The sequence below is a fragment of the Sarcophilus harrisii genome, chromosome 2 (assembly GCF_902635505.1).
Source record: "Sarcophilus harrisii chromosome 2, mSarHar1.11, whole genome shotgun sequence".
NCBI lineage: Eukaryota > Metazoa > Chordata > Mammalia > Dasyuromorphia > Dasyuridae > Sarcophilus > Sarcophilus harrisii.
In genome coordinates this window covers 580,750,218-580,764,248 of record NC_045427.1, presented here as the reverse complement: position 1 = coordinate 580,764,248, position 14,031 = coordinate 580,750,218, and the positions used below count along the sequence as shown (strand labels likewise).

The 14,031-nt window shown below is 34.6% G+C and overlaps 1 protein-coding gene across 4 annotated transcripts in view; it reads right to left on the bottom strand.

The window, feature by feature from the left end:
- Positions 1 to 728: 728 nt before the first annotated feature.
- Positions 729 to 14,031, bottom strand: part of LOC100930384 (deleted in malignant brain tumors 1 protein-like) — a 58,755-nt gene continuing 45,452 nt past the window's right edge. For all 4 annotated transcript variants that reach the window (XM_031955995.1, XM_031955994.1, XM_031955992.1 and 1 more), the window contains 6 exons: positions 10,768 to 10,918; positions 9,321 to 9,526; positions 7,308 to 7,480; positions 4,478 to 4,875; positions 2,175 to 2,428; positions 729 to 1,309 (listed from right to left, as the gene is read on the bottom strand). In XM_031955995.1, coding sequence (XP_031811855.1) covers positions 1,305 to 1,309; positions 2,175 to 2,428; positions 4,478 to 4,875; positions 7,308 to 7,480; positions 9,321 to 9,526; positions 10,768 to 10,918 — 1,187 coding nt within the window. In that variant the 3' untranslated portion in view covers positions 729 to 1,304. The remainder of the gene's footprint in view (positions 1,310 to 2,174; positions 2,429 to 4,477; positions 4,876 to 7,307; positions 7,481 to 9,320; positions 9,527 to 10,767; positions 10,919 to 14,031) is intronic.

The window sequence follows — 14,031 nt, the reverse complement described above, 5'->3', positions numbered from 1 at the left end:
CCAGCTCCCCACGTTTTATAGATAATGAAACATTTCCAAAGGAGAAAGTTGTGTGACAAAGTAGAACAGGCACTTAAATCAAGATTTCCAACTTTTTATTCACTAAATCACAAATATTTTTTCCCATTAATCCTACCATGGTAATTTAAAACTGTTATGGGCCATTACTCTGAAACCAGAATTCCTACAAGGTATTAAGTCAGTGGAATTGATGAGACAATGGTTATCTAGCTTATCATGGCGATTAATAGTTCTCTAAGTTCAAATTTAATGAATTGATTTAATCTTACAACAAATAATGGTTTCCTAGTGATATAGTGATTGGTTTATACTCAATGTAGAGCATATAAGCTGAGACAAACTCAGCCAAGGGAGGCAGAGAGAGATTCATTCCATCATCCACCTTTGTGGTGGCTGGAGACTGAGGCACAAACCCTTGGACTCAGACTCACTTCATCTCATACCAATGGTGGCCTGTCCTGAATTTCTCCACTGAAACCAAGTCCCCTCTGAAGGCCACAAGAAAGCTAGCTGAGCACCAGGAGACAATAAAGACTTTTGGACTTTAACACCTGCCTATTCTTGTGGTGATTAATCTACTGAAAGGAAGATTGCTCCAAGACCTCCAGAAAACCAACCCAGAAAATTACATGAAACAATCTCTTCCAACAACTGATAGACAGTTCAATGTTCAAATGTCCTTTCAGAAAATACTGATAACACCAATATTTGCTTTAACAAAGATATTTTATTCAGACGATGGTCTTTCAAAATAAGGCTATGATTTTCATTAAGGGGTTTACATGAATTTTCTATTTTTAATATTTTTCCAAATATAGACCAAATGTTAGGAATTCTATCTAGAGAAATTTCTCTTCTAATTGGATTTTTTCAAATTTTAGAATTTCAAATTTTGGAAAAAAACTGTTTAATGTTTCAAGCAAATCTAGCCTACTGAACAACATGGAGAATTCACAACTCCCCTGCCCCATTTCCACCTCCAGCTCAATTGTTCCAATATAAACCAAATCACAACTCAATCCATAGGGCATATTTTTTCATGCTAATTTCTTGAATATAACTTTTCTTGGACTGCAAGGCTTCCAATGAATTGTGCCATAGAGGGAAGTAGATGGACTTTGTTTTTCACATCTTATGGAAAAGGGATCTCTTCAGAAAAGAATATTTCTTTCTCTTCAATATAAAAGCAACAAACACCACAACCACAAGGAAGACAACAGCAGAGAGAGCAAGGGAGTTAGAGTCCTTCTGGGATTCACTCAGTTCAGCCATTGACATCTGTCTCAATCTAAGAAGATAAGAGAAAACATGGTCATATTTTTGTCCTAGTTATTAGATATCAGGGATTTAGCCAGCACTGATAAATCCAAGACCTAAAGTCAGACTTCTAAATTTCAACTGTACAACTCTTGTTGAATTCTAGCAAATACACTAGCACTTGGATTTAAAAAAGGGATTAACATATAGGCCCATTTTTAGCTAAGGAAAACTCAAGCTTGATAACCATTCACATCAAGCAATCTTTCTGAAGTTATTATTATGTTTCAGTGGCATGGTAGAATTAGCTCAACTGATTCACAAGAGCTAATGTTTAAATGCTCTTTATGACCTTGGATTGGCAAATGCTACAAATTGGAACTTGATTTATTGCTTTGCTAATATTTAAACTTAAGATGAAGTCATCTGAAATTTTAAAATGTGTCCAGTTTAATTTTTTTCCTCTAGAGAACTGATTGTTAAACATTTACCAGCACATCACTGATACATGGTATGTGAATTCAGATCCATATCCTAAGACAATATGTCAAATTTCTTTTGATTATTGCCACATATACCTGTTAGCCTAATGTATGACCTCAACTTTGTGTCCTGACAGTAAATGTTGCTGAATTGTCATTTCTTTTCCCAGGTTTCTACATTTACTTTAGACCTAGGATCACTCTGGCTTGTGTTCTAAGAAGTTTTTTGGCACCAAGTACATTTTTTTCAAGGGGGATGCATAATGTTTTTACACAAAGCAATTGGCTCAAAGAAAAAGAATTAAATCTAGTCATATTAGAATTGCCTTTCTAGTCATTAAATAATTTTCTTATTGAACTAGACTAATCACTTAGCTCCTAGAGACATCTGACTTCACCAAATTTTGAATTTACCAGATTTCAGTTTGAATGGCCCCATAATAACATCCACTTTCTCCTGATAGAGACTTGTGTCTCTTTTGGATCTTGTTATACATCCTTTGTAGCATCGTGAAGAATAATCAAAGGCCTGACACACCAGAAATTTACACTTCAGGTAAACAGATGGGTATCTATCCAGAAAGGCAAAGGCCCTGAATCCAAAACGAACTTGTCTTGGTGAGTTGTATGGTGAGTTATATAATTCAAAGGTATAGTCCTTCTTACACCTGAAAGCAAATAAATAAATAAATAAATAAACTGACTGCTTTCACCAAAAGGTTAAAACACCAGAATAAAATGTTGCCCTATTGTCCCTAGAACACAGTGACCCAATTCTTATCACCTATTCAGAAATATGGGGATCTTTTGGTGACTCTAGAAGAGAATGGATTTGTCTAAAGTTCATAATAAACATGGCCTGCTGTCTTTGTCAAAGAAATTTCTGGCAAAGCAAAAATGTCAATAGTGACTTAAGAAGCAGTAAATCATTTAGGAAACAGAACTTAGAAGTCTTCCATTGACATGAATCTTAGAGCTCTTGTCTAATTTTATCCACTGATAGATGAGAATCCAAATGGAGTCTTAGGAAAAGATTTGTTCAACTGACAAATGAAAAAATCCAATTCCAAAAATCGGATTCCAAAGCCAGTGTTACGTCTACTATGCCATGATGCCTTTTCTCAAGTCATTATAGGTGGATAATTAGACATATATAGTTGCATACACACATGTACATATGATATACATTATATAGCATCCTACATATAATATGTATATTATATTATACATTTCTAATCATATCTGAAAGATTATGGATAATCCAGTTGTTAAAATTCAGAATTATTTTCATGTATTCAATATTTATCAAGTATATACTGTGTAAAAGACCCTGTCTTTAGAATTAAAAGAATGTTATTTTCTTTCTGGGAGCTTACAATCAAATAATAATAATAACTTATAATATGCTTTTCTCACAATAACCTCATGAGGTTATCTCCAATTTTCAAGCAAGGAAATGGAAACTGATAATGGATAACTTGTCTATGATCACAGAACTAGTAAAGATCAGAACTGTGATCTGACTGAAGGTCTGTTATCTCCAAATCCAAAATTCCTCACACTACATTTTGCTTTCTCTCATAAGTAAGTGGGAGGAGACAGGGCAAAAGAAAATGTAAACTCATGGACATGATATAAAGTAGAATATAATAAGCATATAAGAGGAACATTAAAAACTGTGAGATCAGAGGAAAGAAGAAATTTTCATGAAAAAGGTGAGATTGGAGTTAGATCTTAAAAGATGGGTGGATTTCAGTAGCCCAAAATGAAAAAGAGCATATTTCTAGATACAGGGAATTATATCATCAAAGATAAAGGGACAAGAAATGACTAATAGTATCAAGTATATCTGAAGAGGATGAATGCAAGATAAACCTGGAAATTAGATACCCACAACCCCATTTTCCTAAGTAAAAGGTTAATGAGCAACAGAAAAGCTAAGGAGAAGAAACAGAGGTAAATTATCCATGTTTTAGATTGACAAAGGCTTTAGAAATCATGTGATTCATTTCCTTCATTTACAGAGGAAAAAACTGAAACCCAGAGAAGTTCAATTGTGTGCAATGATCAAATGGCTAGCAAGATCACTTGCTACTTTTTGCCTAGTCTTCATTCTGCTACCCCATACTCCCTCTAATTTCAGTGATTTAATAGGAATAAAATTCACCTCTATTAGGCTAACCTGGACTTATATACATAAGTCTAAAATATCTCATTAACAAGTATAAATTTGATGTTCATAAAGATGAGCTTGGGTCACAAGATCTCTATAATCTAAGAAATATTTAATTATTTTCAATTGTATTTATTAAGCAGAAAATTGGAATAATATATTTGAAAAACTTCTTTAGCAACAAGGCTTATTTGGGAGTCATAATATCTGGATGTGAACTTAGTTGATCACTTTCTTTGTGACTTTAGACAGTCATTAAATCTCTCTGAACCTAAATTTCTTCCTTTATTAAATGGATTCAGGAGTACTAAACCTACTAAATGAGATTGTTATGAGGAGAATATGAACTATTAGATACAAATGAATTTTGAAATACTTTTTTTAAAAAGTCAACTAATCAAAATAAGATACTATTATTGTTTCTATTGTTATTATAAACACTTCATGGTTTATCAGTACTAATTATCCAAAAAATCTATCCCTTGAGTGTTTTAATTTTAATGAAGGAAAGTTAAATTGAGGCAACAACAGAAAAAACCCTTACCCATTTCTGATTAAATCATAAGTCACGGTAGTGAAATCGTTTTTACTTGGAGATGCTATGCAGGTGTCCAAAAACAATGCCAGATTGGAAACAGAGGGGTAAATTTCTGCTTGAAGGTACAACTTTTGGCTGAATTGTACAACATACGGTGTAATATTCACAGGTTGGAAGAAAGAAGAAGTTTCGTAAAAAGACATATTCACATGGAAACTGCCATACTGGATTTGTTTGATTTGAGCAGAACCATTACTAATAAACATAGTTTCCACCCAGGTGTCTCTGAACATTTTGCAGCTAACATGGAACTGGAGACCCTTCTGTCTTATGATGATACTATTTGGCTGAATAGGTTGATTTGATAGAAGGACATTGCTATAGATAATAGTATCACTGTTTATCTGTGAGAGAAAACAGATGTAATCAGAAAGATATTAACATAATAATTACATCAAAAACAACAGTCATTGTGACACATGTATATGTTACAAGAAATTTACAAACTGTTCACAACTATCCTGTGAAATGGGGAGTGAAAACATGTTTGCCTTCATTTTGCAGATAAAGAAAATAAGATGCAGAGAAATGATTTGTTAAAAGTCTCAAAGCTAGCTAGTGAAACAGCTGTATCTTGGACTGAGGCTTTTTGTTTCTACATCTAGCGCTCTTCCACCGTGCAATGCTGCCCAAATGGGTTTGATTCAATGAGTACTGAAATATTTTTGAAACTCAGTCCAAATCACACCAAGATTACCTGATGCTAACAAGCTGGTTAAACTTGATTAGCAAGACTTTGTCCTTAACACTTCAGCCAAACTAAACTATAGAGATTTAACACAAATGTATTACTATTTGTGCGTGTGTATCTCTTTGCTCTTTGCTCCCTTGGGAAACATAGCCTGAACAGATAGGTAAAAGAATCTGCTTTATCTTCCTGGTAGAATATCAAGTAAGAAAACAGATGAGACTCAATACCTCAAATCTTCACAGGATTATTGATTTAAAACCCAGAAGGGCCCTTAGAGACCATTCTATTCTACCATCCTGTTTTTGTTATTGTGGCTCTTTCTGACCCCAGGAACCATAGCATAGCCAGTCTCTTCTGTATTCCACTATCTCACACGTTGGACAGCTTCTGATATGAGGAGCTCATTTTCTGATGTCACATCTTTTATTTAGCATTTTTAATTCTGTCCATAGAATTTTCTTAGTAGAGATATTGGAATGGCTTGCCATTTCTCTCTAGTAGGTTCTCTTTTGTCAGAATGTTCCACCATGACTTATCCATTTTGGGTAACCCTGAATGGTATAATTCACAGTGTCATTGCACTACTCAAGTAGCTCTTCTCCACAAGAGAGATTGACTTTCAAGGTTTTTTCTTGCTTTATGTCTTAAATGCAGCCTCCATGGAACCCCACTTCGATGCTGTGGTAAACCTTTAATGCAATTTAGAAAACCAGACTGGTTGCCAGGAGTCTTGCCTTTTAGCTTCCAGTCTTCCATTAACTCTCTATGTGACTTTAAACAGATCATTTACCCTCTTAGGTTTACTTATTTTCCTTGTTAAAAGTGAGATTTTACTAGATGTTTCTCTAGTTCCCTTGAAGTTCAGAGGTGCAGTGCTACTGGAGTTTAGATATTAACTGTTTGTTTTCAATAAGACAACCGTTGCTCCTGGGTAACATTTTACAACTTGCTTTCAAGTACTTTGTGAGGGATTTTATTCCTAAAACGTCAACTTCTCTCCTATATCAGTCTTATAAACCTCTCCTTCCTAATCCAGTCCCTTCCCTCTAAATAATATATTCCTCTCTCCCTCCAGCAGTGAGGTTTATGAGATTCCTGAATCAAAACTTTTCCAAAGGTGATACACAACAATAAAATGTGAAGGTTAAAAAATCCCTCCTAGAGCTATAGACTGTTTAAAAGTGAGCTTCTAGTGGGCTGAGGCTTTTTCACTTTTGCCCTTGTCTCCCCAAGGATTAGCACAATACCTGGCACATAGTCTGCTCTAAATATAGTTGTTGATAAGCTGATTGATGATTGTCCAGGAAAATAATTCTAAGTCCTACGCTCTGTATCCATAAATAGGACAAATTATATTTTTAAACTTGATTTTTTTCCCAAAATAAATCTCACCTATATTTGAGTCAGTGGTTCAAGGATGCATGTGCCTACCATTCTGAGTACTTCATGGCAGAGAATACCACTTTGGGAATCAAAAGGCCTGACTTTGAAACCCAGCTCCATTGCCCTTGCCATCCTTAAGCAAGCTACTCAATTTTTTGGATCTTCAGTTTCCTCTTCTATAAAGTAAATAGGTTATAAAGCCCAGGACTTGGAACCAGAATGATGTAATTCATCTACTAGTTTTGTATAACTATGTCACTGTATCTATTTGAGCCACCAATTCTTCATCTGTAAATGGAAATGATTCCATGTGTAGAACATACTTTAGGGAGATGTTGTACAAATTAAATAAGGAGAAGTATATGGAAGCATTTTATAAGCTTAGATGTTCAGGAATACCTGCCTCAGACATTTGCTAGCTTTGTAACTCTAGACAAATCATTTCTCTCAAACTTAGTTTTCACATTTGTAAAATGGGGATAATAATAACACTTGCCTCCCAAGGACATTATGAGAATTAAATGAAATAACATATATGCAAACTTTAATTACTATATTAATTTGAGCAAATCAACAAGAACGCTACCTTGGAATTAGTAGGAATGGTGAACCATCAAGTTCACAATTTTAAAAATAATTATTTTCTCTGATAAGAAGCAATGTTTGTTTAACAGTACATCAAAAGATTAACTGAAGACTCACTGTTAATGTTGTCCCACAGCCATTATATGGTATATTAAATATAAAATCGCTTGAGTTTTCCTTAGGCAAACAGAATGAATTATTCAAGTGAAAATTCAATGAATTATAACCCAGCAGCTGGAGATAGGTTTTCTTGATGGTAGCTATCATTTGATCTTGTAAGCATACTAGAGCTGTTGGAGAATAAAAGATAAAATTCCTGTTAGTGTATTTGGGTGTATAAAAACAGGTAATAGTTATTCTTTCAAAGGAATGATGCAAACAGTAAGATAGTCAATAATATCTGTTATGGAGATTTAATTGCATGTAGTATTAAGAACCTGAAACACATGGGCAGACCTTCAACATAATGAAAATTTATTGCTTAAAAACTATAATGGACAAAAATCAGTCTCTGAGAAAGAAAAAGGATAAGAGTTCAGCAATATAAGCACAACCCTGCACTATAGCACCATCCCTTGGTGAACATTTATATAACTCCTATTTGGAAGGCCATTCAAATATATGATTCCATCATCACAAAACTCCACAGCCATATTACTGAAGATATTTTTCAGGCTCTGATCATGAGACATTAATTAACCTATTTTCATAAGGAAATATGGATGAAACAAAATAATTTACCATTCAAAGAAAAATACAGTTCCCTCTGTATCCTGAAAACTTATTATTATGCTATTCTTGGGAATTTAAAACATAATCTTATTGGTTCAGAAGTGATGAACCTGTCATATCAATTTTTTTTTACTGCAAATAGTACCATTACAAGGTTTGCAATGGGTTATTAAGGCACATATTTGAGCAAGAACTCAAAATTAATTTTGACATAATGGAGAATAGCTATGCTGTCTACATACACTCCCCTAGTCATCATTGCAATCAGAATTTTGGATGGCATAAACCACAGTGATTCCTATGTTCACATTAGGTTCTAGAGCAGTACTTTGGCTATCTGCAAGATTGAATGCTCCTTTCAAAGAAGCATCATTTACTTCCAGGGGATAACATTGTACCAGGTAATTTTTTTCCTGTTTCTTTTTTTTTTTTTCATCTTCCACTAGAGTCCTATTCACTAGAGTGAAGCCAGAGTGTGATAAGGATTTTTGAGGACCAGCCAACCTAAGTTTATCTAGAATCACCACCAACTTATTGGCCTCTAGAGAAGGAATTCTTTGGCCAAGTTGACCCAAGGAAGGGATAACTGATATCTATTCCAAAGACTATACTAATATCTGTGAAATTCTAAGAGTTAGAGGGCAGACCTTAGGTACATGAGGCTAAAGAGAGGAGACTTCTTGAGAAGATTTATGGAAGGACATAGATAATTCTTATTTGTACTAAATAATATAACATGGATGGAATGAAATTTGAAATAATAAAAGAAATGTCCACTCTACTGAGATCATGGAACCATCAAGATACTGAATGTTTATTCCCATTGAGTTGGAAACAGTTCTGGACTAACATTAAGTTAGTTGAAATCTACTCTCAGTGATCTAGTGATCAGATTAATTAGCTGTATAACATTTCAAGCTGTTTTTTTTTTCCTTTCAGAACCTTCCTTTCTAGTAATTTAGTGATCAGATTAACCAACTGTATAACACTTTTCAAGTTGTTTTTAATTCCTTTCTGAACCTTCCTTTCATCTCTTTAAAGATGAGAACCCTGGATTTTGTGAATTTTAATCATGGAGTGAGAACTGGAAGAAAGCTTTTTCAACCATAAAATTGTTTTAACACCTTCATCACAATTTTCCATCCAATACCTTAAAAGTTAGGAAAAGAAACATGGAAACCATAGTCATTGTCCTTGGAAAGTGTGCAACTCGACTAATGGCATTAATTTCAGTTCCCCTATCCTTTATTTCAGCTAAGCAAATTCATTTGTTGAGAGCTTAGTGACCTGAGAGGCTGGCAGAGATCGCTACCTTCCAATCAGAAAGTGATGGAAGCAACACAAAAATGTTAGTTGGTCCCTGAGCTCATCAATCAGTTTGTTGAAGATGAAACTTACATGTGCCATTATTGTTTTGTGTAGAATAGTAGTAAGCCCGGAATCCTCTTCGAGTGACACTGGTATCACTGATGAATCGAATGGACATGAAGTTTGATGTTGATGTAAAGGTATCTCTTCCTCCATTACAAATATGTGAAATTAGTGGGGATGTCTGGTAAGGCCCATCATAGACTTGAATATAATCATTACAACCTCCTTCCAGCCTAAAGAGTAGAAGGCAAAGGATATCTTAGCTTTCTCCTGGCTTAGCGGAAGGAGGGTCTGATCTCTTGTCCCTACATCTGTTTTCCTCTTCCTTTTCTTTAGTGTCCCCAAGCTATCTTGTGGTTGCTTGGGAACCCTTTCTGGATCTCCATTGCCTACTCAGATCTGTCCTAGCAGAGCCCCATCTTCTTGCCTCCCTTTCCCATCCCTCTATCCCAAATTATGTGTCTCTTTTTATCTTGCCACTCTACTCTCCAATTTCTCCATAACATAATTTTCATTAATAAGCTCTAATGATTTAATATCCTACCTTCCTTAACTAAGAATTTGTGTTCTGGAGACTACAAAAGAATAATTCTTAACTTAGGAAATTGAAATATAATTCATGGTACTGAAGAAGATTTTTGAGATAATTGGGTGCCTCAAATCACACAAAATAGGGAACTGCCTTTATTGAAGGCCACTCACCTGCCTTAAAAAAATCTAATAATAATTAGCAAAGCATCCCACATTTCCTTGAACCAAATTGACTTAAAGCTAAAAAAACATTCCCTCCTTAACCTTAATGGACACATGGCTCACTGAGTCTTAAGATTACAATTAATAAAATCATGCTAAACTAAACCAAGTTCACCCTTGAGACAGGTTTACTTTGAGGACATCTAACCCTGATAATTGTGGTCTTAGGTAAGGGAGGAAAGAAGAAGGTAGAGAGAGGAATCCTTCCCACTGCAGGTGCAAACAATCCAGAGTTGCCTATCCCTGAACTTTATCCTTGAGGTTAGAGAGAGAGGATAAAGTAGCCCCTTAAAGAAGGGGATCCAGTGAAGGAAGAACACTGGCTGTAGTATATAAGAATGGTTGCAGCTCACACTTCTGGGCCAAATTCAAGGATGATGGCTTCCTCATGCTAATTACAACTTTACCTTAAAATAACATGGAGGGGAGATAGAGGAGTAATAGAATGACTTAAAATTGCATTCCATGTCACTAGCAGGTTGAATTGCTCATTCACCACCATATAGCAGGGATGCTATAGCTATTTGAGTAAAACCATTACTCAAATGATTGACAATGGAATGGGGAGGAGTCTTCATCCCTTATGTATTGACATACCCCATAATTATTTCTAGATGCCCAAGAGTACAAAATTTATGCTTCTGGACCTGATTATGTCCATTTTTATACTAAATATTTTGATTAGATTGTCTTCTATTTGGTAAAGAAGCTCTTTACTTACTGTACTTCTTCAAATACTATGGTCACAAGGTAGTTGTTTAAGACTTGAATATTCCATACACAGTTGGCATTATTTGGATAGTTCCCAGGATAATTTGGACTGGAAATGTTCCCCGAGAGCTGGGAAAGGAATTCTCCACAAGAGAAGTTTGCTATAGGAACAAAATGAAAATTCAGGTCACATTTTCTTGACCTATAAAATAAGGATTAGAATCTCACCCTGTGTGTCTCATGGAATTGTTGCAAGGATCAAATGAGATTATGGATTTTTAAAATCCTTTAAAACTTCTTATTCTTATGCCATTTGGGGCCAACTCGAGAAATCATACATTCTTTAATGTCATTGGAATTATTTTGGCCACAATATCATATTACTTAGGAAATAAAGAACTATAGAAAGTAGGTGACCACCAAACCACAGTCTCTTCCCAGAATTCCCTTTTAGAACTAAGACGTCACTACTTTTGAGTAATTATATCCACAGTGCAAGAAGGAATGTCTCTGATATAGGAATAGTAAAATAGATCTGCTTTTCAGAAACACTCATTCTTTGATAAGGAAAATCCTAGGCATGCAGGGAGGTAGTTTTTTTTTTTTCTTTTTCTGTTCCCTGTCTCCACTGCTGGGAAAGAGAAAGATAAATAGAAAAATTGATCAAAGCAAAAGTAATATATTTTCTTTTTTCCTTCCTTCCTTCTTTCCTTCCTTCCTTCCTTCCTTTGTTCCTTCCTTCTTTCCTTTCTTTCCCTTCCTTCCCCCCTCTCTCTTCCATTCTTCCTTCCTCCCTCTCTTCTTCCCTCTCCCTTTCTCTTTTCCTTCCTTTCCCTTTCTACCTCCCTCTCTTACTTTGTGATCAGAAGTAGTCCTCTCAATAACATGGTTTCCAAAAGTCAACTCTTGACAAACAATATATTGCCATTTCAGGAATTTCAAGGACTCTGAAACCTTGTGGCACTCATCAAAGTCCCCTAATTTGTCTACTAATACAGATTGACAAATCCAAACTAATTATTTCTTAATTCCTTTTCCTACCTACTCCACCCTATCTACCACCCCCACCAAAAAAAAGACCATGGAAATTATCATCACATCAGCTTTGGGAAATAGTGAATAGTGTTAGTTACTGATTTAGAAAGAATCTCAATAATTCTAAGAGCATAACAAGAATCAAAGCCTATAATGTGGTAGAAAAGACATTCTTATTGACTCAAAGACACTATAAAGATCAAAAAAAAATTAAAATAATGGGGAAATTTACTGACAATTAGAGCTATCTTAAGAACAGAATGAGCAGCTTTAAAAGGCAGAGAGTTCCATATCCTAGAAGGACTCAAGCAAAGATTGAATGACCATTCAAAGATACTGCAGAGGAGATTCATACTTCAAGAAAGGTTGGGCAAGATGACTTCTGAGGGTATTACAATTTCAAGATTATGTACGAGTATGTATGTATATGCATGGATATACACATGTATGTGCATTGGGTACATATGTGTCTGTACATGTGATTGTATATGCACATGTGTATGTGTTTGTATGTATATGCACATGTATATGTTTATGTGTGCATATGAGTACTTCATAATCATAAATTGTTATGTGTATATAAATATAAAGTGAATCAAATTACAATGGGAAGAATATTGGACACAATGTCAAAAGATCAAGGTTCAAAACTTGGTTCAGCCAATCTGATCTCAGATATCTCCTAGTTGTGTCTCCTTCAGCAAATCAGTGAACCTCCCTTGATGTCATTTTCTTCATCTATAAATTGGGAATAAAAATAGCATCTATACCTCAGGTTTGTAGTGAGGATAAAATGGGATTATATTTGTAAAACAATTTGCAAACTTTAAAGTGCTACACAAAATGTTAGTTATTATTATTATTACTGTTATTAGCTTTGAAGCCAATTCTTACACTATGAGATATTTATTGTGAAAGTACTTTATAAATCTTAAAATACATATAAATTTATTTTTATTAGTTTATTATTATTATTCTACAAATATTCTTCTTCCTCAATGTCATATTGGGGCATGGACTGCATACTCTCACATTTTGTGTTACTTGAATTCAAGGTTTCAGTAGAGTTAGCTGAAAAGTTTTCAAATATGGGCCCAGGAATGGAATGTGTGGCAAAGAGAATTATTCAGCTTTGTCTTAGACCTTTTAGAAACTCATCTATATTAAGTCTTTCCTGATCCTCTCAACTTCTAGTGTTCTTCCTCTCAAATAACTGTCTGACTATACTTATCTATGTATCTTTCTATATATGTTTGCTGTGGTCCCCATTAGAATGTAAGCTCGCTGTAAGAATTTTTTTTTCATTTTTTGCCTTTGTAACCTCAAGTTCTGGCAAAATATAGGTGCTTGTTAAATGTGTATTGATTGATTGACTGATGCCAAATGATTGTCTGGTATAGAGATCTTTCTACAAGCTCAGTGGCAACATGACACATGAAGTCTAAGTTTTGTTTAATTTATTTAGAGTTTTCAAGCAATTACTTCAGACTGCAGAATTTTTATCTAACAGATGGGGAAAACAAACCCAAAATTCTTTTATCATTTTAGATCATAACAACCAGCTACATATTACTTCCAGGGTTCCAGAATGAGATAAAGGTGTTGGAAATTACAAAGATTCAAAGCAAGACATTATTAAAAACAAGGGAATAAAAGCTCAGAAGTTGGTTGCTAGTTATGTATTTGAGAGTTTCTTAAGTGACCTGATTAGAAGATAGATTTCTCTTGTCATTCAAGACCTGGCTTTCTGTTGAAGTCAGAAGGAATGAATAAGATATAGTAGTCAGCCTAATTTTTGTCTCATTTTGTTTCAAAAAGAAACAGTAAATCTTAGTATAGAGGAAAAACTGAGTCAGAGATATCCATGATTAGAGAAAATTTCTGCTTGGGTTGATCACTTTGTCAATACTCAGACGACACCTTAAATCAGAGTCACAGATCATTTGTTTTCATTGGTGGGCATAGTTGACAGGAAATCATGTACATTTGCTATACTTGGCTTAAGTAATATTAGAATATAGAGCAAAATACCATACAAATTAAGATGCCATTGAAACTGTGAAATTCTCAAGTAAAATTTACAGGGAAAATGGCCCTATGAAAGTTGCAAGAATTTGGATGATATTGATGGAAGTGTTTTTCATTTAAAAGATGAGGGAGGCTTGATTTTATTTGATCATATAACAAAAATTGTCTTTATCTTTTGCTACCATGCATTTTACACTAGCGGTTGCATTTG